At 58.3% G+C, this 27,947-nt stretch overlaps 2 protein-coding genes across 2 annotated transcripts in view; one reads left to right on the top strand and one right to left on the bottom strand.

The window, feature by feature from the left end:
- On the top strand, positions 1 to 11,079 carry LOC110543758 (ubiquinol-cytochrome-c reductase complex assembly factor 2). The gene is made up of 4 exons (XM_021629988.2): positions 1 to 174; positions 8,157 to 8,231; positions 8,866 to 8,935; positions 10,905 to 11,079. Exons 1-4 carry the CDS (start codon positions 37 to 39, stop codon positions 11,030 to 11,032), a joined length of 411 nt encoding a protein of 136 aa, XP_021485663.1. The 5' UTR covers positions 1 to 36; the 3' UTR covers positions 11,033 to 11,079.
- A 560-nt stretch (positions 11,080 to 11,639) lies between these two features.
- The window catches only part of Itpr3 (inositol 1,4,5-trisphosphate receptor type 3), a gene marked incomplete in the record, with an annotated part of 59,946 nt that continues 43,638 nt past the window's right edge, over positions 11,640 to 27,947 (bottom strand). The window contains 29 exon segments of the mRNA XM_060369139.1: positions 11,640 to 12,393; positions 12,779 to 12,940; positions 13,835 to 13,995; positions 14,446 to 14,611; positions 15,203 to 15,330; positions 15,406 to 15,510; positions 15,886 to 16,078; positions 16,505 to 16,669; positions 17,017 to 17,189; positions 17,452 to 17,577; positions 17,680 to 17,872; positions 17,954 to 18,064; positions 18,469 to 18,555; positions 18,639 to 18,737; positions 18,853 to 18,948; positions 19,345 to 19,455; positions 19,532 to 19,732; positions 19,849 to 20,030; positions 20,125 to 20,299; positions 21,703 to 21,872; positions 21,958 to 22,045; positions 22,121 to 22,229; positions 22,342 to 22,490; positions 22,644 to 22,834; positions 23,159 to 23,279; positions 25,207 to 25,332; positions 25,413 to 25,538; positions 25,640 to 25,891; positions 27,084 to 27,284. Of these exon segments, the coding sequence (XP_060225122.1) occupies positions 12,325 to 12,393; positions 12,779 to 12,940; positions 13,835 to 13,995; positions 14,446 to 14,611; positions 15,203 to 15,330; positions 15,406 to 15,510; positions 15,886 to 16,078; positions 16,505 to 16,669; positions 17,017 to 17,189; positions 17,452 to 17,577; positions 17,680 to 17,872; positions 17,954 to 18,064; positions 18,469 to 18,555; positions 18,639 to 18,737; positions 18,853 to 18,948; positions 19,345 to 19,455; positions 19,532 to 19,732; positions 19,849 to 20,030; positions 20,125 to 20,299; positions 21,703 to 21,872; positions 21,958 to 22,045; positions 22,121 to 22,229; positions 22,342 to 22,490; positions 22,644 to 22,834; positions 23,159 to 23,279; positions 25,207 to 25,332; positions 25,413 to 25,538; positions 25,640 to 25,891; positions 27,084 to 27,284 (4,236 nt within the window).

Here is a 27,947-nt window from a genome sequence, read left to right as displayed (position 1 = left end):
CTCCTCCCCCCAGGGGCGGGGCAAGCGGGGCCCAAGATGGCCGCTCTCCGCTACCGTCGTTTCCTTAAGCTCTGTGAGGAATGGCCAGTGGACGAGACCAAACGGGGCCGGGACTTGGGCGCTTACCTGCGGCAGCGGGTAGCACAGGCCTTTCGGGAGGGAGAGAACACCCAGGTGACCGGAGGGGAAGAGGTTGGGGACGTCGGAGCGAGGGCCGGCGAGGGGGGCGGCCTGCGCATGCGTCGGCCTCCCCGCCGGGCCGCACGTGTGCGCGGGGACCCGCGTTCCGGTTCGCCGCGGGCTGCGACGCCCCTGTGTTTCCTTCCTCGGCCGCACCGTGCAGTGACCGGTGACGCCCCCCCGAGGCCCCGAGGCCGCTTAAGGATCAGTGTAAGGCGGGGCTGCCTCTTCCGTGCCGCTGTCCCTGGGTGGGAGCCGAGCCCCTCCCCAGGCACCCCCGCCCGGGCTCCGCCACCGCCAGGCTGTCACGGGTTTGCGCCTCCCACGCAGGTCCCTCGTGTGAGTCGTAGGCCTTTGCGTCCCGCAGTGGTCACAGGTTCCCGTACGAAGCGCGGACATGTGCCACGAGCTAGGTTAGGCCCTGGGGGAGCCGGCAGTGAATTAGATAAGGCCGTGGCTTTGAATTCTCCTTCGGGACCCAGGAATAAGGAGGCGCGGGAGACGGCCCCATGAGTACTGTGTCCCTGGGGCTTGCCTGAGGAAGTTACACAGGGTTAACTAAGCTCCAGGCGCAGGCACGCCGAGGAAGCCACACTGGCAAATTAGAGGAACCAAGCCTGAACGAAGGGGAGTGAGTGGCGTGTCCACAGCTCAGGTTTGATGCTGAAGGAAGGCGGGAGCCAGGCACCACACAGTTTTTAGGCTTTGTTTTGTTTTTTTTAATGTACACGGCTGTGCGCCATGTTAGTGCAGTGCCTGCGGAGGCCAGAAGAGGGCGTGGGAGCTCCTGAAACTGAAGTTAAACCAGTGGTTGTGAGCCACTGGGTGGGTGCTAGGACCGGAACCTGGGTTCTTTTTAACTGCGCAGCCGGTTAACCTTCCAGCCCCCCTAGTCAGATCTTATCAATTGGCCAGTGTGCCCCGATTTTAAGAAGTTACTCTCTAAATGGATTAGAAGACAAGAGAAACGAGGCCACGGAGAAGCCTTCTCTGTCGCCCCTGCTGGTGGCTGGGAGAAGGGTGGAAGTAACGGAAACAGTCCGTAGTAGGGTGCAAGTCGCGTTGACAACGTAGGTGTCCCGGCTATGGGGTGAAAGGAAGGAGGAGCCAAGGACGGCACCTAGATTTTTCCCCCTTTTTCTTTTTTTGGCTTGAGCAGCTGGGTGCCATTTACTCAAATGGGAAAGACTAGGCGAGGAGCAGGTGGGGTGTGGGAAGAAATGGCACGTTTGATGGTAGATGCTGTGACTTTGAGATGCCGCGGAGACTGACTTCCAAGTGGAAATGTCAAGTAGGCCGGAGGTTATCGGAGCATAGGGCTTTGCAGGAGGTCAGAGTGAGGTGCGCAGCACATGTACCGGCTAGACAGATGACCTGTGAACAGACCACAACCTGCCAAAGCAGAACACGGAGACGTGCAGCCTGTTCCAGCCCAGCCAAACCAGCTCACCTTGCAAGTGAGACCACTCGGGGGGCAACCTTGTGACCAGACTGTTTGTAACATGGATGGCAGGTCTGGCCCAGGCCTTTTGGAAGTCAGGGGGGGGTGAGGCTGTCACTCTACACACTGGGTCCTCTAACGTCGTGTCTGGTGGTCTTCGCTGACCCATGTCCTGCGGAGTCCCAGGCACTGCTGACACAGCTTAGAACAGCCAGGGGCTAGGTGCCTGGGGAAGAGGTGACGACACTCACCTATTTGATTGTTAGCGCAAGACAGCCAGCCGGGAGGGGGAGCTTTCTCTTTGGGAGTCGTCCTTTGTCATCAGAAACACCCTAGGGACGCAGTTTCTGATCAGCTGAGGCCCACACAGACTTGACTCAGAGCTGCAAATACAAGTCGGCTTTGCCAGGGCTTCCGCCAGCGGCTGATGGATGTGTTGTGGGTGGAGGGAACCAGGGCATCCTGGTGGCAGCAGGCACATTACTTAGGACCTCTGTCGTAGCTCATCCTGATGTCAGCTGAAATTGAGCCTGCCTGGGCTTAGTCAATCTTGGTGATGATTTTTGGGCCTTGGTTGGGCTAGAGAAGAGTGTGTGAGTCACCCACACTGCCACCCCCGGATCACTTCTAAAAGACCTTGAGAAAGGAAGGTGTTCTGAGAGACGCTTCATTAACCGACAGCAGAAGGCGGGACGAGGCCCCGGGGCGGCTGATGGCTCTGCCCCCACCTTTCCGCCACTTGTCCAGAAAGTGGAACTGGAGGGGGTGGAGGCTCCTGTGTTGAGCAGCCTTGCTGAGACAGGTATCCTCCTGGCCTCTTGGCTTCCTGTGACCTAACGAGGACCTTAGCCGGTGCATAGAGCACTTGGCACATCTCTGATTTTATCCTTTGTGCCACCAAGTGAAGCAGCCATTACTGTCCTGATTTTTACAGATACGAAGTCAAATCAGAAAAGTAAAACCACTGACTCAGGTCCCTTGACAATATAAGAGCAAGTAAACGGCTCAGCTGCTGTGCCCAGGCCTGCTGGCCCCTGTTGTCTGTCCTGTTGAGAGACCTCCTGTTAAGTTTCTTCTTGGAGCGGCGAGTCCCTCCCATTCAGTGAGCAGACCTTTTGGGTCACAGCAGTTGAGACAGAGGAAGAGCTCGGGCCACTTCCTTCACTCTGCTCCAATCACTGCCCCCCCCCCCCAGTGCAACAAGAGGGTGGTCCTGACCTCAGTGGGACAGCAGTGCAGAAAGGCAATTAGTAATTCAGACTGCAGACCTGAGCACAGAGCCATCTGCCTCCGTAGCCACCAGAAGTTGCCCTTACCCTAAACCCAGCAGGAGGGAAGCTGCCACAGGAGCACGTGGAGCACCCACCATCCTGTCTCCTGCTGTTCCCTTTGAGGCTCAGGGTTGTGGGTCTTGTCTCCATTGAGCATGGTTTTCTTAAAAGAGTCCTCATTCCCTGCAGCACCCAGAGCTTCACAGAAGCGGCTCAGCGTGGGGGAAGGGGCAGACAGCTGTGCTTATTGACTGAACGGCAGGCATAGAGCAGATCTCTCTAACGCGTTCAGGTGCAGGGCGGCTTTCCGAAAGCTCTGCCAGACCAGCCTAGCCAGCTCAGGCACTCTGGGAAGGGTCTGGAGGTGCTGCTGCCTGGGGCGGGGAGTTAAAAGGTGGGCAAAGGAAAAAGATGTCAGGCTTTGCTGGATTTCTAGCACGTCCTCAGGGAATCCAAGGCATGTAAATGTCCAGGCGAGGCCTGATCCTCAGCATCTCAGTGGCTCGGGAGTATCAGCAGCCACTGAACCAGGCTTTGGGGACGTGGTCTGAGGACAGTATGCTCTTGCATCTGTATCTTGAGGGCACTACAAAAGTGGCTTGTGCGGAGAGGACTCTAGGACCGACTGCTGCAGTGGGTTGCAGACCAGGGTGTTTGGAGCTGGGAGCTGGTTCTTGTGTGCGTAAAAGTGCAGCTGTCCCTCTCACGGGGGTGAACGGCTGCTCTCAGTGGCCACCACATCCTCATCCCTGCCCTTCAGGGCCTGTCAGCCCATCATGGCCGGGTCCAGCCTGGCTTCCCAGCCTTGCCTCTCACCCTGATAGGATCTCACCCTCACAACCTGCACTTGCAGGCCCTTGCTTTGCCTTGGCTTGAGTCTCTTAATCTTTGATACCCAGCGACTTTAGACCACTCTACTCCACACATTAAAACCTGAGCACAGCTTGCCAACAGTCAGGTGGCTGCGGCCACTGAAGCCCCCCTCCTGAAACTGCTTGTCCCGAGCCCTCTCACAGCTGTCCTCCCATACATCGGTGCTGCTCAAGCAGAGAGTTGGGGACCGTGTCTGCTCTATGCCCTGCGTGCCACGCCATCCTTTCTCTCACACCTGTCTTGTTCAGCTCTGCAGTACTGCTGTTTCCTGACTCTGCTCAGCTCCACACAGCTCAGCCTGGTTGGTTTTCAGTGCACATGTCTCTTGTCCCCTCAGCTTGACTGCCAGCTTCTCCTTCATGTCCTCACCGTCTGCTCCCCTAGCCATGCACTCTCCATAGTAGGTGCTCAAGAAATGGATGTCTAGTTGCATTGACAGGAATGTGCTCCAAGACAGCATGGTTTGTGTTAGAAGTTCATTGCGGAGTCAGGAAACCTCCTCACAGAGCCTCCTGGACCAGATCCAGCCCCACCTAATTAGCAGCACAGTCTGCAGCACCCTCCCCAACGTGCTTCTGCTCCCTTTGTGTGAGTGGAATAGGGGCCACAGTACGAATTACCGTCACCACCCAAAATTCAATTTTGAAAATCGAAATCAGTGCCTACGGCACTGCTGTAGATTTGTATGTATAAAAGTTTAATATGGTAAAGAGAAATTTACTGATGGCTGAGCAGGGAATGCAGAGGGAACGAGATGGAGCTGTAAAGGGCGCGTGTCTCGGAGCCTCCATTTCATTCCAGTTTGGGGAGCAGCGTTGAATTTTTCATAACGCCCATGTGCGGCTCTTTGTCCCAGAATGTCCATAATCTCATTAGGAGCAAATGCAAAATGCAGGTAATTTAAAGCTTTGTATGCAGGAGTCTTTTCTAAAACCCAGAGGACGTTTCATGAGAAATGCTGGGTATCCCAGGCTCCAGAGTGTTTGTGCTGGTCTGTGAATAGAGTGTAAGGTGTAGGTGGGTAGAGGACGAGGCTTGGGAACAAGACAGGGATCCCGTTGGCAGCTGTTAAGTAGGATTTTTAATTGCCAAGCTGCAGTCAGATGCAACACAGATCCTGGAATAGGCCATGTTGCTTGCTGTCTCTCCTTAGCCAGTAAGAATTTGCTAGAAATTGACCTAATGCAAACTCCTAACACCTCACCTGTTAAGAAATTGGGTGACTGGCAGTTTTGTGTTAACTAACTAGATCCTCAGGCTGGCCTTGAACTCACCATCCTCCTGCCTTCTGAGTTCTGAGATTATAGACCTATGCCGCCATCCCTGGCTACAAAACTCCTTGAACACTGAGGGACAAAGGGCACTGAGGAGGTTGAGGTTCCCAGGGTCACCTCAGTTTTGCACCCAGGTCTGGTACAGTTGTGAGGGTGGCCGTGTCCTCTGCACTCATCCTGTCTGTGCTGCTGCCATCAGAGGCGAGTGAGCGGAGGACAGGGTGAGACTCTCTTATTGCCGGGTGCAGGAAGAAGCAGAGCTGCTGGCAGAGGAGCAGGGCGGCCTCCACAGGGAGGCTGCTGGGGCTCAGGGCTGGTTACAAGTTCAGGCTGTACCTGCAGGGCACTAGGAAAGCAGCCTGATGGCGAGAGGGTAGGTGCAGATGAGCAGCCATGAGAACAGCTTTTGGCAGATCCTCTTGCTTGGCCATGGAATGCTTAGTGGCTGCCCAGAGGTGTCCAGGTCAGGTCCGGTTTGGCCTGGTGAGGCCTCTTGCACACTGCCAGTCAGACCCACTTTTTGGGTCCTTCCTGTGTTCCTGCTAGTCTCTGCTGGGGTGTTTCTCCAGTCTTCCTTGGCCTCCTGCATGGGCCTCAGCACGCTGCACTCGTTGCATACATTGTATTGGTCTAATCGGTGCTGTCTTCTCAGTTTGTGTTGTAAGGTAGGCCCCAGCATGTACTGACAGTCCCAGCACACGCTGACCCTATTCCCTGAACTTCCAGGCCAGGAGCAGCCATGTCACCTCCTTCCTCTACCACCCTCCGGCGTAGAGGCCATTAGTATTACTCCTTTTAATCAGCCTCACTGTAAACCTAGAGTGGCAACACATGAAAGGTAGGTAGAGGTGGGCTGAGGCCCAGGATGAAAGGTGAGCATCACGGCACAGGACGGTGCAGCACACTGAGTAGTCCTCTGCCCTGTGAGGGTTTCCCCGATGGCCAGGATTGGAATGTGGGCACGTGTTATTTGATAATGGTGTTCTATCCACGTTAGTTGTCCTGAGTGGTCACATGAGAGAAGGTCCGGGGTCTCAGGAAGAACATGCCCAAATTATAGGCAGAAAGGGCCCTGTAAGTAATCAGATTTTCACAAGAGCAATGTGACGTGGCAGTTTTCTTTAAGTGAATGGGCACAGGGTCAGTGATTTGCCCAGACATCCTGTAGCTGGTGAACAGTGGTGTCAGGATCCCACCCGGGCAGCTGCCCCAATGTCCCTGTGGCCACAGAGGCTCACCAGGGCCATGAAGGCAGATGTTGTGTGCAGGCTATGGAGAGCACAAGCAGAAGAAATGACCTTTCCTGTTGGTATTTAGGTGTTGTGTAATGTGAAGCTGCATGTGTGGAGGTTGTGTGTGTGTGTGTGTGTCAATTTGCACATGTACATGAAGAGGTCAGAGGACGACTTCTGGTGTCATTCCTCAAGGGCTGTCCACCTTTTTCTTCTCTCCCTCCCTCCTTCCTTTTTTCCCTTCCTTCTGAGATAGGTTCTCTCAGCTAGACAGGCCAGCCAGCACTGCAGTTATGAGTGTGAGCTTCCACACCCTGACATCTGACTTGAGAGGGATTCATTCTATGTCTGAGGCGCAAGCTTTGTGTGCTGCTTTCTTCTGTCTTCCAGTGGCCTACTCAAGAAGCAGTGTGCCTGCAGGCTGATAGCACACCTTTAATTCAGCATTCAGAAGGCAAGGGCAGAAGGAGCTCTGACTTCAGTGCTAGGCTGATCTAAATAGTGAGTTCCAGTGTGCCAAATGCTCTCTCCTTGGAGAACATGGCTGCTGCCCTCTGTCCTGCTAGCCCTAGTCAGGGAGAACTGCCAGCCCCACATTTCTCCCTGTTTTGTACCCTATAATTAATGTCTTTTTTATGGAGCTCACCCCAGTCTCAGCCCACGGCCCTTCTCCACTGGTGGCTTCTGGACAGCCCCTGCCAGCCTTGAGCAGGAGCTCATCTACAGAAAGGAGAGCGGCTCTGATTCTGCGTTGGCTGAGAGCTGGGACCTCACTTGACACACAGGCAGAAGAGGGCTTAACTCCTGATTTATTTATATGCTCACTCTTTAAGAATGGATTTAAGTCAGAAAAAAAAAAGCTGTCATTTGTATTCTGGGAAAACTACAAAAGAGAGTTTTGTTCTGGGAGCTTTCAGAGTTCCTGGAAGAGAAATGTAATGAGATATATAGACAAATGGCAGGTGGAGAAAAGGAAGGGTTAAATAGAAAGGTCTGAAAGGCAGGAAGCCTGTCTTCCTAATGTCCAATAGGGCTTGCCTGCCTTCCTGGATGGGCACTGGGTGCTTGCTTTCTGCTTCCCTCTGGGCCTCCTTCCTGGCTGCACACAGCTGGAGGCTGGCTGGGTCCTGCTTGGCTCATCTGTTTTGCAGCATGACCCCTGTTCTTCTCAAAACAGTATCTATACAGGCCAGGGTCTGCTGGAGTCCCATGTAGCCCAGGCTACCTTCACACAGCTACCCTGCCCACGTGCTAGCATTGCAGGTGTGCTCTGTCCCCGGCCGGCTTCCTCCCTTGCAGTCTTAGCAGCTCCTTGCGTAGAGATGAAAGTGCAGCTTTCATTTGTTCATTTCGTTTGGTCTTTTCATAAAAGAGTAAGACCCAGTCTATACTGATCTCATTTCACAGAGCTTGCTTTCCCTCACTGCGGGCTTTCTCATGCCCCTGGGCCTCCGGCAGACGCAGGTGCTCTGCATCCTCCATGGTCCTCTCCTCATTCACATGGTCCCTTCCACCAGGAGGGAGGGCCTTTCTTCCCCCTGCCAGCACTTGAACTTCTTTCTGAATCCCTGGAGCCCACATTGCCCCCAGCATGTTCTTTGCAGCCCACAGCTGGCATGGTAGTTCTGAAGGTGCAAAGAATTGCTGAACACTTTTGTTTGTTGAGGGCTCAGGGATCCTGCAGGGCGGGCGGGTGAGGTGGGGCCCTTCATCCACAAAGGTGACTTCTCACGGCAGGAGCTGTAGGAGGCTTGCTTCCCACAGACCTGGGACAGCAGTGCCTTCCTCTGTGACTGCATTGTAACACTCAGCCCTCCCTCAAGGTAGGGGTGCAGCGTGGGGCCCACACCTCCGCTCACTTCCCTGGGGGAACGCTGTCTTTCAGATTGCAGAACCTGAGGCCTGTGATCAGATGTACGAAAGCTTAGCACGACTGCATTCAAACTACTACAAACACAAGGTGAGTGGGCGCAGGCTTCTGTACCCCGCCTCTGATGGGAGGACCAGGCGAATGGGTGAAAAGCTGATTATACTGTGTTTGTAAAGAATTGTGTTTGTGACTTTCAGTGTAGCCAGGACTTTCAGCTAAGCCAGTAATGGTGCCCAGCCGAGGCCTTTAAAGGTCCCCTGAAAAAAAGCCATCCTTCTGTGTGCCTTTGAGCACATGCTCCTGCTCGTTTCCCACGCAGTGATGGAGCTGATGTCACACGCTGAGAAAGATGGAGTCCTAGGACAGCCCTATCACATCAAGCTTTACTCCTCAGCCTTGACATGGTTACTGTCAAATTTCACGTAGTGTGGTTTTCCCCAGACTTGAGAACATATGCTCAGCAGCTCCACAAATAGACATGGCCAAATGGGAGAGCCTGTGTGCAGAGGGACTCCTTCCAGACGCCAGCTACTGAGTGTCCCTGCGCGGTTCCGGGGGCGCCGCCTAGGAGCTGGTTAGTAGAAGTGCCTGGGCCTGCCTGAATTCTCCACAGTGCTGGCTGGAAGGAGTCCTGGCCTCCAGATGGCGCCACCCCTCTCCCGCCAGCCAGAGCAAGGCCACTGTCCTATAGAACTAATGTGCCCTTCTCTCTGCCCTGTGCCAGTACCCTCGCCCCAGAGACACCAGCTTCAGTGGCCTGTCTGTGGAGGAGTACAAGCTGATCCTGTCCACAGGTATGAAGGCGCCCCTGCCCCTGGTTGGTTCGCCCTGAGCCTAAGAGGCTGAGGAGGGTTGCCCAGTTAGACAGTTCTGTGTGATGGAAAGCTTTGAGTAGCCAGGGCAAATCCTGACGCTCATATGCTTGAGCCACAGACCATGGGAAAGGTCAAAGGCATTATTTAGAAGAGAAAAATCATCTTTAGTACTTTTAATTCAAGGCTGGTGGCTGCAAACAAGGGACTACATATTAGCCAAATGGAAGTCATTGGAATCAGGGTGGAAGGAAAATAATTTTATTTTTATGGTCCTAAGGGGGTTTTGTAAACAATGAGGCTTTTAATTAAAACAAAAAGCCATTCAGTAAATGAGTATGGGGATATCCGCCTGTGAGTTATCTGTCCCAGGAGATGTGGTCTGCAGGTTTGATAGGAGTCTTAACGAGGTCTGTTTGGGAGTCATGACTAGAGCTCAGTTGGTGGGAAGGAAGCCCTGCCAGCCAGCCCCTCCTTACTTCCCCATTTCCATTGTCACTGAAAGGGTTGGGGGCAGGGTCAGAGCAGGTAGGTACTGGAAAATTGCTATTTTTATTGCCAAGGATATTGTATATAAAAATAGGCTAAGCTTTTCTGGGAGGGCATGGCCCTCAAACATTGGCTGTCTGGTACTCTAGAAATCTCCCTTCCTCTTGGCAGTGGAGAGTCGACCTTCTAGAATGCTTTCCCTTCTGAGCAGATGGGAGCCTGGTAGTGTGCTCTGCTGTATCTGTGCTGACTCCGGGAGAACAGGTCTTTCGCTGCCTGGCCAGGCATCTCTCTGTGCTGGTTGCTTCTTTCATCTATAATTTGACTCCCACATCCCTGATGGTGTCATTACCAGCAGTGATGGAGTGTCTTTGTAAAGGATCTGAGAGTGAACTTATCATGGACTTGGTTCCAGCCATCTTGTGCCTGTCCCTTCTGCCAGACCGCAGGGAGCCTGGTGACTGCCGGTCTGGCGTTAAGTTGACCCAGGAAACTGGCAGTGTGCCCACAGCAGACCCCACGTTTGTGTTGCGGTTGTGTGGAACCGGCCTGCGGTGTGGCCATGCTGTCTACCGGGTCCTTAGTGTATAGGACGGCAGCCAGCCCGGTGCCACGCTTTGTGAAGTCCAGGGTGGGAGGCTGTGCTGGTGGCTGCCACACAGTGAGTGAGTGTTCCATGCTGGTGTGGAGCCACTGCCCATAAACAAACTCAGCCCGTCCTGTTTGTTAGCATTGAGCCTGATAGTGTCTGAACTTGATATTTAGAGATGATAAAATGAGAGGTCTCAGATCTCTAGCTCTCTGCTAGGACACGTTTTGTGCCCCATGAACATGTTGCTATGTCTGGAGATATTTGGGTTTGTCACAGTTGGGGGGTGGGGGGACGGTGAGCCATGTTGGCCTTGGTGACTAGAGGCCAGAATGCTGACATGGGACCACCCCAAGGAACACCACCCAGCCCAAACTCTCAACTGAGGGAAGAACTGCTTATATTATTGTGTGTGTGTGCAGGTGGGTAGGGATGAGACAGTTTTCTGTTTAGCTTTGGCTGTCCTCGACTCACTGTACAGACCAGGCTGATCTTGGACTCAGTTATCCAGCTTCCTCTGCCTCCTGAATGCTGGGATTAAAGGCGCGTACCACTGCCAGCTGGCTCGTGTGTGGCTGTTAAACGTGGCTCTGTACACACGCACATACACGCGCGTACCCCGCCCCCATTGTGAAGGTGTGACCTTTCCGTCCAGTGCTACCCATGTTGCCACAAACCCAGCGTGGTTTTCCAGCTGAACTTAAGGTTGTAAGGGCTCGGGGTCTGTATGGCCAGTGACGGCCACTCTTCACGGTATAGAGCCATTGCCTGGTGGACATAGGAAGCAGAGCGCGCTTCTGGGGACAAGCCCTGTGAGCCACCCTCACACTCAAGTGCAAGAAGGCTGTCAGCCTGTTCTCTTTCCCTGTGCAGACACTTTGGACGAGATTCAAGAGATGAATAAGAGCATGTGGAAGAAACTGCAGGAGAAGTTTGCACCCACAAGGCCAGAGGAGAAGCATAAAATGTGGGCCAGGGCCTTGTCCCGCCCACGCACCTGATGCGGGACCTTCTGATGCTCATCAATAAAACTGCCTCGTTTCTCCCACCCTCCTGGTTTGGATCTCTCTCATATGCCCATCAGGCTGCTCTGGGCTGTGTTAGCCTGAGCGGGTATGTTGTGTGGTGTACAGGCCAGAGCTGCTCCTGAGCAGAGGGAATGCAGGTCCCTCAAAACCAGGCCTGCAACCCCAGGGAGGGCTCTCAGGCTCCCTGCTGTGTTGGAGCAGCTGGCATCCTGTAGCAAACAGCAACGGGGAAGAGGAGGCTGAGGCGTGGGCACCCCGCCTGGCCCGCTGGCTCAGAAGACAGCAGAGCTGTAACCAAGCCTTAGCTGGTGCGGCGTCGGCGCTGGGCAGGTTCTGTGGAGGCTCCCGGACACAGGACACCTTACGCTGACTGCTTGGAATCTCACTTCTGTTAGGTGCGCACATCCTACTTGGATGTCCTGCAAGTGGCCCAGGGGTTGGATCCCAGTGGAGCCCATCAAGTAACCAGAGCCCCGGAAGGTGGCCCTTAGCATCCCGAGCCTGAGGGGAGGACAGGCCACCCGAAAGTTGGCCCCTGTGGCCTCCAGCTGTGCGGGAAGCAGAAGCACAGCCCCATCAGTGGGCTTGGATTCTATTTATTTAAGGCAGTTAACATTAGTTCCCCGGACACAGGACTTATAAAACATGACCCCAACAAGAGGCAAGCAATCAGACGCCACTTTCACACCTTCAGTCTTTGTCTCTTGCCTACAAAGCTGGGGAAGATGTGAGTCCTAGGTGCAAAGCAGTCCACCTGCGTCTTCAGGCTCCTGGGACAGCACAGTGTCCCCAGCAAGCACAGGCACTGGGAGCTGTGCGGGCACAGCAGGGTGGGGTGGCCCCTGGGAATAAGTTAAGTATCAAAGCCCTAAGTAGCTAATGACAGCAGGCTACCACCTTCCTGAGGCAGGAGGGCAGGCAGGAGGGCAGGCAGGCAGGCTGGCTGGGGACAGCCACAGTGTAGTGCTTGGAGAGGAGAGGCAGCCCGCTCGCAGCCACGCGTGAGGAGGGTCAGTTGCTGCTCCGAGGGACAGCACTCTGGAGGACCTAGCATCCTCTAAGGCACTAAGGTAAACTGAGTCCCTTCAAGGGTACTCGGCAGGACTGCTCTGAGGCATCCTGCTGGGCAGAGCCTGGCTTGGGCAGGGGCCTGCCAGCAGAGGTGGCGGCGGGGTGGGCAGCTAGCTTCCAGAGCTGCAGAGCCCCTGACCTGAAGAGCAGTGCTGTTCGCAGCGGATCTCCTGTGAGGGCTTCAGTGGCTCCTGTCAGCGGCTCATGCAGTTCTGCACATCCACAAAGCCCAGACGTTGCCTCCGTTTCCGCTGCTCTGTCATCTGAGTTAAACAAGTCTTGTCAGGTAGCCTAGCTCCCTTCTCCACCGCACTGGGAATGGCTGCATCTTCCCCAAAGGGCCCAGCTGCCCTTCCTCACTGCTGGCAGGTGGCCACCCCCGGCCTCCAGGGTGTCTTCCGTTTAGCATGTCAAGCCCTACACTGGGTGCAGCCAGGACACTGCAGCATCTACAGGAGGGGCATTGCAGCCACACTGCGCAGCTGCGGCTGCACGCCTAGGAAGTTCCCACCAGAATGCACCCTCGGGGGCCCTGCCTGGCTGCTGCGCGAAGCGAGAACCACGGGGGGGGGGGGGAGGCCTCACACCTGGACCAGGCTCCCTATGGCTGATGGCCCTGCCCACGTGGCCCAGAGCTTGGGAACACACCTGCTCCTTGAGCTCGTTGAGCTGGGCGGTGAGGTGTGACACCAGCTTCATGGTGGAGCCCAGCTTCTCCTGCAGGATGCGGATCTCGTTCTGCTCCCCCTCCCCCTCGCTGCTCACCAGCGACATGGCGCGCATCCGGGGAAACCAGTCCAGGTTCTTGTTCTAGAACAGTGTGAGGTGAGGACCCGTGAGGCGTTGCTCAGAGAAGGCCACACTCTTTGCCAGATGGCTAGCAGGCAGCGTGTCACCAGAAAGTCTGAACTGGCTTGGAGCCTCCCTGGCAGACAGGAGGAAGCCAGGGGTGGGCTCCCATCATGGTAGCCGGCTGCCTTCCGTGAGGTGGCCCTGTCCTCTAGGAAGGCCTTCGCCAGCGCCTCTGCCTTCTGCTCACTCCCTGCCACAGCCAGGGTGCAGCAAGGCCAAGGCCCACATATGTGCATGCCCCGTGCCCACCCAGGAAGGCTGCCATCTGACACGAGCCAGAGAAGGAAAGCCATGTTTCCTGGGATAGAGGAAGAGGCAGGAAGGAGGGGCACCAGCCAAGCAGTTTTCTGGTTCCCTGTCACAAGCTGTGAATTCTCGGAGCAACAGAAGAGACAAACCTCTTCACTGCCGCCATGACTGTGGAAATTGGAAGGATTATGTTTAATTCCTCTAAGCCTGGGATTTTTAAGCTTTTCCAGGCTTTCTCTCTGGAACAATGCTGACTTTCAGGAGCCATCCTCCCTTGCTGTGCCTTCCAAAAGAGGCCCCATCACGATCGACGTCCCTTGGTGGGATTTCCCCCCCATCTCCCCTCCTCCAGGGCTGCTGTTCCCCAGAGCACAGTGCACCGTGCTCCTCCAGGGTTGACGGAGTCACTGCAAGCTTGCTTTCTCCTCGCCCCAGAAGAGCGAGTGCTCGGATGCCCAGCAGGCTCTCTGCACATCGAGGGCGGCCCCAGCTGCTCCTCGCCCCCTGGCTGGCCCGCAGCTGTCAACCCTCAGGCCACGGCCAGCAGATGTGGCGTGTCCTCCCAGGTGCGGACGGGCCTGGCCTGTGCGTGCGCACTCTCACCTTGATCATCTGAGCCACGTAGCTCTCGGGGCCCGTGTAGTCCGTCTTGTTCTTGACGCGGACCAGCACTATGAAGTACAGGTAGTTCCACATGTTGTGTTCCAGCTTGATGTGCTCCTCAAAGGACACCGTCTTGTTGTCAAACTTGTCCCTCTCCAGACCTGGGGGCAGGCGGAGGGGCGGCGCACCCATTACCCAAGGGCCACCACCCTGGACCATCCGGGTCACTCTATTCTAGCTCCCCAATGCCCCCCCCCCCCCAGCTGCAGCCTTCCTGCAGAGTAGCTGGAGGCCCTGGGAGCAACAGCAAGACTGCCTGAGCCCAGGGGCGACAGGACCAGCTTGGTCAGCAGCGTGACCTGCTGGGGACCCCTGCTCACTGGGCCCCAACTGCTGGCGACGGCATGACTAGGTTTTAGCTAGAGCAACAGACTGAAACCAGAAGTCTGAGACCACGGCAGCCACAGGTTCCTCCTCTGGAGCCTCAAGGGCTTGAAGCGGTGGCTGCCTGGGTCCTGCTGGTCCCGGCAGGCCAGGTCAGCAAGGATGGGACTGGGTCGATGCGGCTTAGAGGCCAGGAAGCAGCCGTGCAGTGAGGAAGTGGGCCTCACCGCAGATGAAGCACGTGGTCTTGAGGATCTCCTCTTTCTTCTGCTTCTCACTGCGCAGGTCGGCAAAGGTGTCGATGATCACCCCAAAGATGAGGTTGAGTACGATGATGATGACGATGAAGTAGAACAAGAGGTCGTACACCACCCGGGCGGGAAAGAGGGACTCCTGCAGAGCAAGGGGGCAACGGAAGGACACAGTTCAGCAGGGAAGGCGTGGCTCTGGACACTGCCAGCCCCGAGAGAGAAATAAGGTCACTGCCAGCCTTAGGCTCCCACATCTGTCAACTAGAAAGAAGCCGGGAGCTGACACTTGGAAAGGACCAGCCAGGAGGAAACCCTCGGAAGTCCATCACGTGTGGCCAAGTCCTGCTATGAGACGAGGGTAAAAGGGAGGGCAGCTGTGAGCTCCTAGGTCAGCATCCGGGAGGCCAGGCCTCCCCCTTCCAGAACCTTTGTCTGGCCAGCGAGGACTTCTAAGCAACTGGGAGTTGAGGGACACAGGCCAGTCCTGAGGCTCCACCTTGCCCTCCCTCTGGGATGAGGAAGCCAGTGGTGATCCACGGCTCACACCTTCCCAACCGTCAGAGCCAAGGCTGGCTGCCGTGGTGTCCCTCATAGCACAGTGAGCCAGTGGCGTGGGGTGGGAGGCTGACAGCTCGGGCTGGGTGTGGGAAGCAGGGAGCATTCACACAAGGGGGTGGGATGGTCGGTGTGGAGGGATTAGGCCGGGGCCGGAGGGCAGGGCAAGGGTGCTCACGTCTTTGGAGGGCTTGCGGAGGATGTCGCCCACGCCACCACCATTCCGCAGTCCGTGGTTCATGACGGTGACGATGCACATAAGCAGAGTGTCACAGGCCCGCTCTGTGCTGTCTGGCTCCTCGTCCTCTGTGGGCGGGCAGTGTGCTCAGACCCGGGGCTGCCTGTTTGCCACACCCCACTCCGCAGGCGCCACAGCCTTACCTTCTGGGATCTCCGGCACCGAGACCTCGGAGACACAGTCCATCTTGTCCCCACTACATGTGCCCACAAACGTGGCAGCCCCGTGTGGCACCCCGAGGGTGCTGGCTGGAAGGAACAGCAACAGGGTCACAGGGAGCCCAACCGTCTGACTGACCGTAGCAGCTCTCTAGTAGGCCCTGAGACTCCTGCTCCCCGTCCTGCTGGCTCATACTGCAGACAGGAGTGTCTCTGTGACTCTGGCCTGGCGCCCAGGCAGGCCCTGCAAACACCAAACTCTATGTAAAGGACAGGTCTGCAAGGGTGAGCTCAAGCCACAGGCTTTCAAGGCTCACTTTCTGACTGCCATGAGCTAGATCATACATAGGGATGCAGGTTGGTGCAGGCTAGACCTCTCCAAAATCTGCCTGATGCTGACACCAGTCCCCTGTGCCTGTCCACTGTCTCCCCACGCACCCACCCCGGAAAGGAAGTCCCCAAGACCTCTGGAGTGGTTTCCGGGCAGTCGGTCCACCTCCAGGATGAAGTCATCCTTGAGGAAGAGGAAGCCCACGATGGAGAAGAGGTACACAAGGATAAGGGCCAGGAGGGCAGTTAGCAGGATGGAGCGGCCATTGCGGGTCACACTCTTGATGACATTAAACAGCGTTTCCTCTCGGTAGATGAGGTCAAAGAGCTGCAGGGACAGCACCTTGATGAGCCGGGCCCCGGTGACCACCACATACTCCGCCTGGGGTCGGTGCTCACAGTGGACTGGAGCAAACCGGGGGTGGGGAGAGAGTGTGGTTTCTAGGAGGCCCCGTGGCTCTAGGACCGGGGAGAGGTGTCCAGGGGGAGCAGACACCAGCCACTGAGAGGACAGCAGCTCTTACGCGACACTCCCAGGGAGGCGGGCCAAGATCCTGTCATCCTGCGCTTGGAGGACACAAAGCTGTCCTGAGGGTCAGCGCAGCTAAGAACCCACTTGGGGTCACTCAAGCATGTTCATTTGGGTTGGGTGGGGGTCTAGAGTTGATCCCTCCTCTGTACCAGAGAGGAAGCAGACAGAGGCTCTTGGGAGACCAGGACGGGAGGCCCTTCGGCCCCAGCCCAGCAGGCTCACCAGGATGCTGTAGAAGAGCTCATGAGCGAAGAGGCCCAGGACGCTCGTCAGGATGTAGCCCACGTGGTACAGGAACTCCACGTCCATGACCATCGCCTTATAGCCACGGATGAAGGTCCCACGGTTGCCCACGAAACTCACCACAAACACGATCTTGTTGGTCAGCTGGGCAGGAAGGGCAGGGCGTGGAGGTCAGCACCCCATCTTCCACCCTGGCCCTCAGCCCCAAGCCCAGCCAGTCCCCGTGGAATGAGTGGTGCTGGGCTCACTCCTGAGCAGCACAGTATCCGTGGAACTCTCCAGGCTCTGGAACTCTGAGAAGCCCCGGGGGGAAACTGAGGCTCGGGTGAAGCAGGCTGGCAGAGAAGCCCCTAGCCTCACAGCGCTCCGTTAGGAAAAGGCTTCTTTTCCTGTCTGCCTGTGCGCTGCCTCTGGCCTACGAGGAGCTGGCCCCAAGGGCGGCTGGGGGCCAGCAGGCGAGCAGGGTGGCCAGGGGACCTCACAGCACTCACATTGAGGGCACCCAGGATGTTGAGGGTGGGCCCAATGCCCAGGTAGTAGATGGACCGAAGGACGAGCGCCACGATGAGGGGACGGATGCTGTAGCGCTTGGTGAACAGCGCCGCGATGGAGAAGCAGATGAGGATCCAGAAGAGCAGCGAGATGAGTGGGGAGCCCAGCACGCCTGGAGCAGCGGGCAGGCATGAGCAGGGCGCCCCTGCCCTCCTGCCACCCCCAGCAGCCTTCCTTGAGGACCTGATGTTCCCGCTGCACCCTGCCAGCTGTTGCAAACACATCTGCGTGTACACACGCACTCCTCCCTCAGGAGGCCAAAAAGGGGGCGTTGACCTGCACTTGCCCCTCCCACAACATGCAGAGAACCCACAGGACAGTGGGGTTATCTCCCCGCTGTGCCAGGGCAGGGCGGGCGGGGCAGGTGGGCTCACCTGTGGACGCGCCCTCCACGTAGGGGTAGAAGAAGGCGATGATGATGTTGATGAACACAGCCAGGTTGAAGGAGATGCTGCCCCACAGTGTCATGCGGCGGGAGAACCAGTAGATGAGTGGCATGCCTGGGGGCGGTGCAGTGTGAGGGCCCCAGCCAGACCCCCCACCCCGGCCCCCTGGCCCCCCACCCCGGGGAGCCCAGAAGGGGCGGGGCCCCCAGCGCTCACTGCGGAGCCGGCGCTGCCACTCCATCTCGTTGTGCAGGAAGGAGGACTGGTGGAAGAAGTCGCTGACTTTGCTGCCCTGCTCGTCCTGCTCTGTGGTGGTGAAGAGCCGGTGCTTGGTCTCCTCCGTGAGGAACTGGCAGATGGCAGGCACGGGGAACACGATCTGCTCCATGCTTCGGTCTTGCCGCACGATCTAGTCAGCCAGGTGACAGCTGGTCACGCCGGGCAGAGGCCCTCGCCACTCCCAGCCCACACCCGGTGCCCTCTGCCTCACCTCAATCTGCGAGGTGTGGTTCTCATAGTAGGCCAGAGGGTCCTCCTCCTCCTCCTGGGCGGGTGGCGAGGACTTGAGCATCTGGGACAGCTGCTTGTTGTTGAGGCTGAGCTAGAGACGGGGAACACTGGGTTAGCCATGCAGCCATCTGGAGGGCTGCTCCCAGGGGTGCCCCCCCCCCCGCCAGCCTGGAACAAGCCCACCCAACCAGAGCAGAGGCGCTGGCACCCTCTCTCCGCCCTGCCCAGGGTCCTGCTACAATACTCCAGATCCAAAGAGGTCTCGATTCCACTTCTGTATCAGGGTTACGCCACTATGCCAACTGCAGGGGCCACCCGAGACCTCAGCTAGCTCAGGTCCCAGCTCCCTCGGTTCCAGGCTGGCCTCTGGTGACAGCAGCTTCCTGTGGCTCTTCCACATCCTCACAGAAGCCTCATTCCTGCCCTCGGGCCACAGCCGTTCCTCCACCAACACCATGCCATCACACCACCCTCAAACCCTCACCCCTGCCCTACCATGGACGAGATGCCCTCGGCCTCCTCCTCCTGGATGCGCTTCACCGGCTTCAGCAGATGCTGCAGCTGTTTGTTGTGCCTGGAGAGCTGCGGCAGGCAGGACAGGACCGCTATGGACATAGCTCAGGGGGCGTGGTCGCGGGAGGGGCGGGGAGGGCGGGGCCTGGTACCTGCAGCGCGAGGATGTAGATGTTGTGGCCCACCCCACGTGGGCTCACCTCTGAGCTCTCCCCCTCCTCCTGCAGATAGGCCTTCTTGATCACGTCCACCTGGGAAGAGGGGCCAGGGACGACAGGGCACTTGCCGTTATGCCCACTGCTGGGGCCTTGAACCCCATCTGGGCACCGCCCACTGCGTCCCCTCCTGCTGCCAGCCCGTCCTCACCAGCTCCTGAGGCCGCAGGCTGATGAGGATGCGCTCTGCGTTCTCACTATCATGCCGACTCTCCATCAGAGCCAGGAGCAGCTTGGAGGCATTGTCCTGGGTGGTGTGGGACGCAAGCCACGTCTGAGGGCCCCACTAGGACCCTTCAACCCCTCCTCACTTTGCTCCCACACTCTGGGATGCTGAGGAGCACCCAGTGTGTTAACTCCTTCTATAGGCCAGCCTCACCCACCCTGAGCTCCCTGCCCCTTGCAACACACACAGAGGAAGAAGCAGGTGACTTGCATTTCACACATGCAGCCAGTGCAGCACGCACTTGTCACCTAATGTGCACCCAAAGAGGCCCGGTCACTCCCAGCACAACATGGTGTCTCGAGTGCTGAGCACCCATTTCGCTCGAGAACGCATGCGCACGCGCGCACATACACACACACACACATATACAACCCACGTCTCTCCGGCCCAGCCTGCATGCGCACCACCGGGCCCCACCTTTAGCTGCAGCACCAGATCCATGCGGTACTTGCAAAGCGGGCTGATGTCGTTGAGAATCAGCGCCGTGATGATGTCGATGCCGTTGGACTCATGAGTCACTATGCAGGTCTGGTGGGAGGTGGGGCGTTGGGGGGTGAGGGACAGGCCCGCCCCTCCCCTCAGCAGGCCCCGGCGCGCTGCTCACCTGGTTCTCGTGGCACGGGCCCTGGCAGTACTCTGTGAGCGTCTCCAGGGTCTGGATGACCAGCCCCACGTTGTCCTCATTGATGTAGAGCCCCAGCAGCCCCAGGCCGCCCGTGGTGCTGCCGCACATGATGTCCAGGAACTGCAGCGTCTCACACACCAGGTTGTAGTTGGTCTTGTTGTTCTGACAGCGCAGGAAGTTCTGCGGAACACAGGCAGGGTGGCCACGGCCCAGCACGCCCGCGCCCCCCACCTCCCCCAGCAGGAAGCCATCGGTCCCAGCGGCTGTGCCCAGTGACGGCCACGGCACGCACTCACCTGCAGGTCTCGGTTGTGGTTCTCACACAGCAGCTGCAGGAAGCGCAGGATCGGCCTCATGATGAGCACTGAGGTGCCCATCTCGCTGCTCTGTGCACGCTCACCCATCTCATGGCCTCGGGGCAGCCCCAGGCCCAGGGAATAGCGGGAGGAGCTGGGCAAGGAGAAGGAGGCCACGCGGCCTGTGGGGCAGCAGTTGACAGGGTCAAGGCTCCTGGAAGCCTCTCCCTGTCCAGGAGGCACCCCTGAACCCTGCGCGTCTGCCCAGAGCCCGACCTTTGGTGGTAGGGTCAGCGGGCTCTCGGTCCTCGCGGGGCTGGCTTCCCAGGTCGCTCATGTTGACGGCCACTGTGGACTTGGTCTCCTGCTGGGCGCGCTTCATGCGGTCGTGCAGCACCCTGAAGAAGCGCTCCGACTTCTTGTCGCTCGTCATCAGGTTGTAGAAAGACTTCTGGAGATGGACGGGAAGGAGAGACCTGCCTCAGCACCGGGCCTGGCTCTGGGTGGCCTCGGTGAGGCCTCGAGAGCCCTAACCTGAAAGCAGGTGTGGTAGCTGAGTGTCACGCTAGCCCCAGGGGCAGCAGGAAGACCGGAAGTTCAAGGTCGTCCTTGGCTACTCAGTGAGTGGGAGAACACCACTCAATGCCGAGGACTATGGGAGACATGGGTACGCGGAGACGGAGGCTGGGGACGCACTTGGGAGCCCAGCAGCTGACAGGAAGGCCAGCCTGCCATGACCACAGTCCTGGGGGAGGGGCATGCTGCCGCTGCCCAGGCCCCGCCAGCCACTGGCTCCAGTAGCTGCTCTACACTGCAGCCAGGGGGATCCCTTGGAAACCTAAGTCCTGTCCTTCTAGAGCCTTCAGGGGCTCTACCTCCCTCCAGGGAAGAGCGGCAGCCGCTCCGCCCTCCCTCCTCCAGCCCCTCACGGCTGCCCTCAGCACCCTTCCCACACAGCTCCAGAACACCCAGGGCTACAGCCCCATCCCCTCGGCTTGCCCACTGCCTGTTCGCTGCTGCCGCCCATCCTGGGTATGAAACCTAGGAAGGACCACTGCACTACACCACCAGCTTGCGGTGGTTTTTACTTGGTTTGGTTTTTGTTTGCTTGAGTCTCTCTCTAAACAGTGCTCGCGTCCTGAAACTCACCATATGTATAGGGCTGGCCTCCAACCCACAGAGATCCACCTGCCTCTGCCTCCCGAATGCTGGGCTTAAAGGCAGGCACCAACCCCTCGTTTCTTTTTAGCAGGACAAGGTTAAGTGACAGAACCCAGGCGAGCCCTGAGCCTGGGATCTCCGACTTGGCATCCTGAGAGGCTGAGATGCCAAGCCCAAGCCACAGGCCCAGCCTGTCACTCCTTTGACTGGTGTGCCCTGCATGCCATATGGGATCCCGCTTTCTACCGTGTCTACACTCTGCCTGTGGTCCTTCCAAAACACAGAACAGATTTGTCTCTTTTTGATGAATGCCTGGTGCCTGTACCAGTACCTGTGACACAGTTTGGTGTTCAGTGCTGGCTGGGAAATGTGAATGAATGAGAAAATGAGTAGAATTAATGAGTGAGTGAGTGAGTGAGTGAGTGAGTGAATAGGGGTTGGAGGAGTTGGGGCTTTGGAATAATCAGGCCTAGAAGGTAGGAGGCAAGGAAGAGGCCTGAGCAGGCAGTGAAATGCCAGAGTGGTGAGCCTAGCAGGACAGGACAAAGAGTACAGGGTCGGCCATAGGCACAGATACGGAAGACGGAACCACCCACGGGTCACCCCAGTGGCCCAGGCCTGCAGCCTGCGCAGCACAGCCCCTCCTGAGCAGGCAGCACCGTCAAAGGTGCACGCGTGGCCCCAGCGCCGCACCTGGATCTCAGTGTTGCCCCCGTCCAGCAGGCGGATGGCCAGGCCGATGCTCTCCTGGAAGATCTTCTCGTTCTTGGTGCTGGTGATAAGATCACACACCAACTTGGTGGCCCCCTCCTTGTCCAGCCGGCACTGGGTGGCTGCAATGGCTGACCAGTCCTGGTCCAGACCTTGGGGAGAGGCTCACATGAGAGACGGTGGTTGGAAGCAGGAGCCAGCCACGCGAGGGGAGCAGAGTGGGGCCACGGCACTGACCAGAGCCTGTGGGGTCGGGGAGCTCGCGAGGCCCGGACTTCCTGTTCTGGAGGTAGTTCTGTAGCAGCATCTTCCGCAGCTGGTTGCCCTGGGAGGACGAGGCTTCAGTGAGCAAGAGCCTGATGCTGGGCCCTGCCCTGAGCCGGCATCTCCTGACACTCACCCGCTCCCCATACTTGCTCTTCTTCAGCAGCATCTGCTGCAGCGTCCGCAGCACCTTCACGCACAGCTTCTCCTCCGACTCCATGAGGCCCTTGGTGTGACGGATGAGCCTGGCGCAGAGGCGGAGGCTGAGGCGGCCTCCATGGAGCCCAGTCCCTCTGGTCTCTGACACCGGGTGCCCTGCCCCGGCCTGGGCCGCCACGCCCCTCCGTCCCTGCTTACTTGGACAGGAAGCCCCCACTCTCGCAGCGCTGGTAGGCCTCACTGCCCTCCGGAAAGAGCAGCTCGGGCCAGTGCAGCATGTCCACGAGCACTGACAGCTCTGCCTGTACCAGAGGCTTCAGCCGCTCCTCTAGGGCCGTGATGATGTCCTGGGAGGGAGGGCGAGGTCACCACCTGGCCCGAGGCACCCAGAGCGTGACCACATACCACCCGCTGACTACACACCGCCTGACCCAGGGGCAGCAAAGCCCCCTCCATGGAGCAGGCCCTTCCTACAGGCCTGGCAGCCACGCCCCTCCCACCTGCAGCTTCTCAATGATGTTCTTGTAGTCCCACTGGTTGGCAGTGGGGATGGCTCGGGGGAAGGTCCTCGTGGCCGTCTTGTAGTTGGCAGCACTGCGCTGGGCTGCGGCTGCGCAGCTGCCCCCGCTGCTGAGCAGAGCGCTCATGTGGGCATCCAGATCCAGGGGCAGCAGGATGGCCCGGCTCTTGGCTGCAAGGGAGGGCAGGCTGGTACGGGTGGCTGGACCAGGCTCAAGCCACCACACGCAGGGCAGAAAGGAGGCAAGCAGACCAGAGTGGGGCAGGGCGGGTGCTGCCTGTGTCCCTGTTGGGTGTTCTGTCCAGTGCCCTAGGCACATAGGGAACCAGGACACACACACCCTCCCACCTGGACCGCTTGCAAACACACAGCGAAAGGAAACGAGAGCTGGAGACGCCCTGTGGACAGATACCAGGAAGGACAGACCACCCGAGAGACGTGAGCTGTGGGGCTGGCGTTCCCGGCGGGTGCCCTGGGGGAGGCCCGGGTACTCACCCACCATGGCCAGGGTGCGCACACAGGCCTCCACCGAGCCCTTGTGCTGCTGCTGCAGCCAAGGACACTCGAGCAGCCGCGTGGTGGACTGCAGCAGCTGGACCACGATGGTCTGGTGTGTCTGCAGGGGACAGACAGCCCGAGCTCAGGCACCGGGCGGGGCGCAGGGGCGGGGCGCAGGGGCGGAGCGCAGGGGCTGCCCGGGTCCTCGCCACCGGCCACCGCGTGCGCCTTTGGTCCACCAAAGTCACCAGCTTCAGCAGTGAACGGCCTCCCCTGACAGTCTCGGCGCCAGCCTCGGCTCGCAGCCATGCTAATCCCCTTTTCCTTCCTTTAGAACGAATGTGAGGAACGGTGCCGCGTCTACACGACTCACAAACCCCAAGTCTGGCCGGGAGGCTGAGCTCAGCCCCTAGCACCCATGTCTGACACGTGGTTTGCTTTAACTCCAGCTCCACGAGACCCAGCGGCCTCTTCTGGCCTCCTCTGGCAGCCACACACCTGCAGACACTGCACACACACAGCACACACATTTAACAAAAATAAAGGCTGAACACGGTCACGGACACCTAGAATGCCTGCTCTCAGGAGGCAGGGTCAGGTGGCTCTCTGTGAGGTCCAACTCCAAGCCTAGCAAGGGCTACACAGAGAGACCCAGTCCAGAAAACCAAAATACTAGAGTTTAAAACCAAGCAAAAAGTAGTGAAAGGTAAGGTAGGCTCTGGGCAGCGAGCTTGCCTAATGGGTAAAGGGATGTGACGCACAAACCTGGCCACCTCAGTTTGATTCCTAGACACAGGGAAGAGTAGACAAAGGGCCCGACTCCCCAGTGTGTGTCCTGACTTCCACACGCTCGCTGCTGCACACACCATACACACACGCGTGCAACAATAGTGCATTTTAAGGCCAATTTTAAATTCTGCTTTATTCCACTCTACAGCCAGTCGGAGGCTAAGGGGATAACACCTTTTTTGTTTGGTGGTGGTGAGACAGGCTGGAATTCAGAGATCCACCTGCCTCTGCCTCTTCAGTGTTGGGATTAAAGGTGTGTGCCACCACGCCAGGCCACAGACAAAAATTCTCAGAGTCTCCTTGTCTGAAATGCATATCCAAACAGCTCATCCTTTCTGGATCTAACTTTGTTTTCTTTCCTGTGTTTTGAGACTAGGCCTCACCATCTCACTCTTTGGTCTAGCTGTCTCTGTGTAGACCAGGCTGGCCTTGACCTCACAGAGATCCACCTGCCTCTGCCTCTCTCCGGAGAGCTGGGATGAAAGGGGTGAGGACCAAGCCTTATGCACCTAACCTAGTCACTCTTCTCAGAATGTGTGCTGGCCCCTGCAGCCGTGGGCGCCACTTCCATTGGCCCCTTCGCCATCTTCTGTATTTATAGTTTAGGCAGCGTCTCCAGCCTTCCTCCTGGAGACCTGGCACTGTAGTTAAGGCTGACAGGCATTTCAGCCGTGGTTCTCCGTGACTCGGGTCAGGCCCCTGCGGTGATGCTGGTGAGGTGCGGGGCCCTGCCCAGCCCCTGGGGGCAGTGTGCGAACTCTGCAAGCTGCGAAGTCCTGCCAGGCACCAGGGCTCTGCTGTCCTGGGCAGCAGCCACGTCTAGCTCATGACCCCAGGGCTTGCACACGCACTAGACTGACTGAGGGATTCCTAGGTTGATCTTGTCACTCCCAGGGGACTAAAGCAGTGTGGAGTGTGTCTATAGGGTGTTTCCAGAAAGATGGACGACCATCCTAAACACATGTACTTGCCCAAGGCTAGAGCCACAGCAGGAGGGCCAGCATGCACTGCTCTTTGCTCCCTGACCGTGGAGGAAGTGTGACCAGCCAGCCGTGGGTGTTCCTGCTGCCCCTCCAAAAAGTCCTTAAATTGCTCCTTGTCAGTTTCTCTGTACCGTTCCCACTGCTGTGCCTGACCCACACTCGGGGCCAAAAGAGCCAGCTCAAGTGGCCCCACCTGCCCTCGAGGCCGCCCGCCTGCCCGAGAGGCCCCCCGCCTGCCCGTGTGGCCTCCCGCCTGCCCGAGAGGCCACCCACCTGCAAGGACGTGCTGTTCTCCGAGAAGGGCGAGCTGAAGAAGGCGCTGATGGTGTCCAGCACCACGGTGAGCACGTACTTCTCCAGCGTGGGGTCCGACAGGCGCTTCTCCCGCTTGTTGCAGACCTGAGGAGGAAGAAATCCCACGGGGAGGTCCGCACACCATCCCTCCACCCCAAAAGCCCACCCCGGGCCCCAGGACAGACCAGAGCCATGTCCAGGGTGAAGTTCTTGAAGAGCGTCCAGATGTGGTTGCTGGTGTAGATCTCCTTCATCTCCACCTCCGTGTCCACATAGCAGTGGTTCACAAAGTTCACATACGCCATTTTCACCTGGGCAGCGGCACGTGGACTGTGGGCGGGCCTGCCCGGGCTCTCCCCTCGGAACCCCTGCGGGGTCCCCCCTCGGCCACCCGCAGCCCCCGAGCTCACACCTCCGTGATGCAGTCCTCATGCGTCACCACAGACACCACGTCCTCTAGAGGCAGCAGCGAGGTGCACTTGATCTCCGTGTAGACATTCTTGCCCTCTGCACAGGCGGCCAGCAGCTCCACCAGGGAGATGTGGTACATGAGCGGGCTGTGGTCCTCCACGCCGTCCCGGGCCGCCTTCATCATGTCCAGCAGATGGGCCAGAGAGGCCTTGTCATTGTAGAACACCACCACGTCGTCACCTGCGTTGGTCAGCTGCAAAGGGAGGCAGGCGGGAATCAGGCTGGACGAGGGCCCCAGCTATGACCTGACACCCACACTGAAGGTTTTGGAGCTTCTGAAACAGAGTTACCCATAGCCCACGCTAGCCTCAAAATCACTATGTAGCTAAGGATCTCCTTAAACTCTTGGGGTGGGGGGTTCGAGACAGGGTTTCTCTGTGTAGCCTTGGCTGTCCTGGACTCACTTTGTAGTCCAGGCTGGCCTGGAACTCATAGATACCTGCCTCCCAGGCGTGCACCACCAGGCCCAGCTTGAACTCTTTTTTTAAATTGTTGGTTTTTCTGGGGGCTGGAGAGATGGCTCAGTGGTTAAGAGCACCTTCTGCTCTTCCAAATGGACCCGGGTTCAATTCCCAGCACCCACATGGCAGCTCACAACTGTCTATGCCCCCAATTCCAAGGGATCTAATGCCTTCACACTAACGTGCATAAAATAAAAATTAAATAGGTTATTAAACATACTTTAAAAAATAAATTGTTGGTTTTTACTTTTATGTGTATGGGTGTTTTACCTGCATGTCTGTCATCACTAAATGTGTGCAGTACCCGCAAAGATCAGAAGAGGGCATCGGATCCCTCAAACCTACAGGTACAGATAGTCAGGAGCCAGTGCTGGGAACTGAACCCTGGTCTCCTGGAAGAGCAGGCAGTGCTCTTAACTATGGAGCCTTCTCTCCAGCCTGACTCTGAATTCTTCCACATCAGCCTGCTAAGTACTGGGGCCACAGGTGTGAACCATCATGCCTGGCCTCCTGCCTGAGTTTGGGGGTTCCTTGGCCCTCTTCCATCAGAGACCTTGACCCTGGGTCTGGAAAGTGTCCCAATGTCCTCAGCCTCCAGAGTGTTCATGGAACCCGAGACGCATTAACCTCTCCCCTCTCCCTCAGCAGTTAACATGCCTGGCGGATGCTTGAGCTGCAGTGTCTGACATCACGGGCTCTGTCCCCACCCTCCCCCAGCATGCCCTGACATGCTGCCAGGGACAGGCCTCCCAGACGAGGGCTGAGGCTCAGCCCCGTTCTCCACCACGCACCAGGGCCCGGAAGCTCAGGTTCTCCCGGGGCTGACGGCTTTAGCTCCCCCTCCCCGGGACCCACCACCCAGCCCACCGGCCGCGCCCCAGGCCGCCCGCGCCCCAGGCCGCCCGCGCCCCAGGCCGCCCTCACCTCGGTCATGATCATGTCCTGGCACTTCTTCACGTACTTGCCCTCAGCCTTGATGACGGTGTGCAGGAGGTCCAGGTACTGCACGTGGCGCCCGTGGGTGGCCAGCAGGTGCACGAAGTGCTGCAGCACGGACTCGCTGATCTCGGAGCACAGCTGGTGGTTGTTGAGGAAAATGTGCTGCATGGTCTCCGCCTCCAGGAGCTGTGGGGGCGGGCGGCCATCAGAGGGGGGGGCCATCAGAGAGGGGGCCATCAGAGAGGGGGGCATCAGAGAGGGGGGGGGCGGACCACCAGAGAGAGGGGGGGGGCCATCAGAGAGGGGGGGGGCCATCAGAGAGGGGGGGCCATCAGAGAGGGGGGGCCATCAGAGAGGGGGGGCCATCAGAGAGGGGGGCCATCAGAGAGGGGGGGGGTAGACAGAGAGAGGGGGGGCATCAGAGAAGGGCGGAGCCCATCAGAGAGAGAGAGAGAGAGGCGGGCCATCAGAGAGAGAGGGGGCCATCAGAGAGGGGGGCCATCAGAGAGGGGGGCCATCAGAGAGAGGGGGGGGCCATCAGAGAGAGAGGGGGGCCATCAGAGAGGGGGGGGGCCATCAGAGAGGGGGGCCATCAGAGAGGGGGGCCATCAGAGAGAGGGGGGGCCATCAGAGAGAGGGGGGGGCCATCAGAGAGGGGGGCCATCAGAGAGGGGGGGCCATCAGAGAGGGGGGCCATCAGAGAGGGGGGCCATCAGAGAGGGGGGCCATCAGAGAGAGGGGGGGCCATCAGAGAGGGGGGGCCATCAGAGAGGGGGGCCATCAGAGAGGGGGGGGGGCATCAGAGAGAGAGAGAGGGGGGGGGGCCATCAGAGAGAGGGGGGGCCATCA

The sequence above is a fragment of the Meriones unguiculatus genome, chromosome 16, assembly GCF_030254825.1.
Source record: "Meriones unguiculatus strain TT.TT164.6M chromosome 16, Bangor_MerUng_6.1, whole genome shotgun sequence".
Classification (NCBI taxonomy): Eukaryota; Metazoa; Chordata; class Mammalia; order Rodentia; family Muridae; genus Meriones; species Meriones unguiculatus.
The sequence above is the reverse complement of the archived record's forward strand: the minus strand, read 5'-3'. Positions and strand labels throughout refer to the sequence as shown.

Excerpts from the sequence above, each read along its gene's own strand:
- LOC110543758 (XM_021629988.2), top strand. The coding sequence starts at position 37 with ATGGCCGCTCTCCGCTACCGTCGTTTCCTTAAGCTCTGTGAGGAATGG. Across the intron at positions 175-8,156 it reads GGGAGGGAGAGAACACCCAG|ATTGCAGAACCTGAGGCCTG; the intron begins GTGACCGGAGGG and ends GCTGTCTTTCAG. Across the intron at positions 8,232-8,865 it reads CAAACTACTACAAACACAAG|TACCCTCGCCCCAGAGACAC; the intron begins GTGAGTGGGCGC and ends GCCCTGTGCCAG.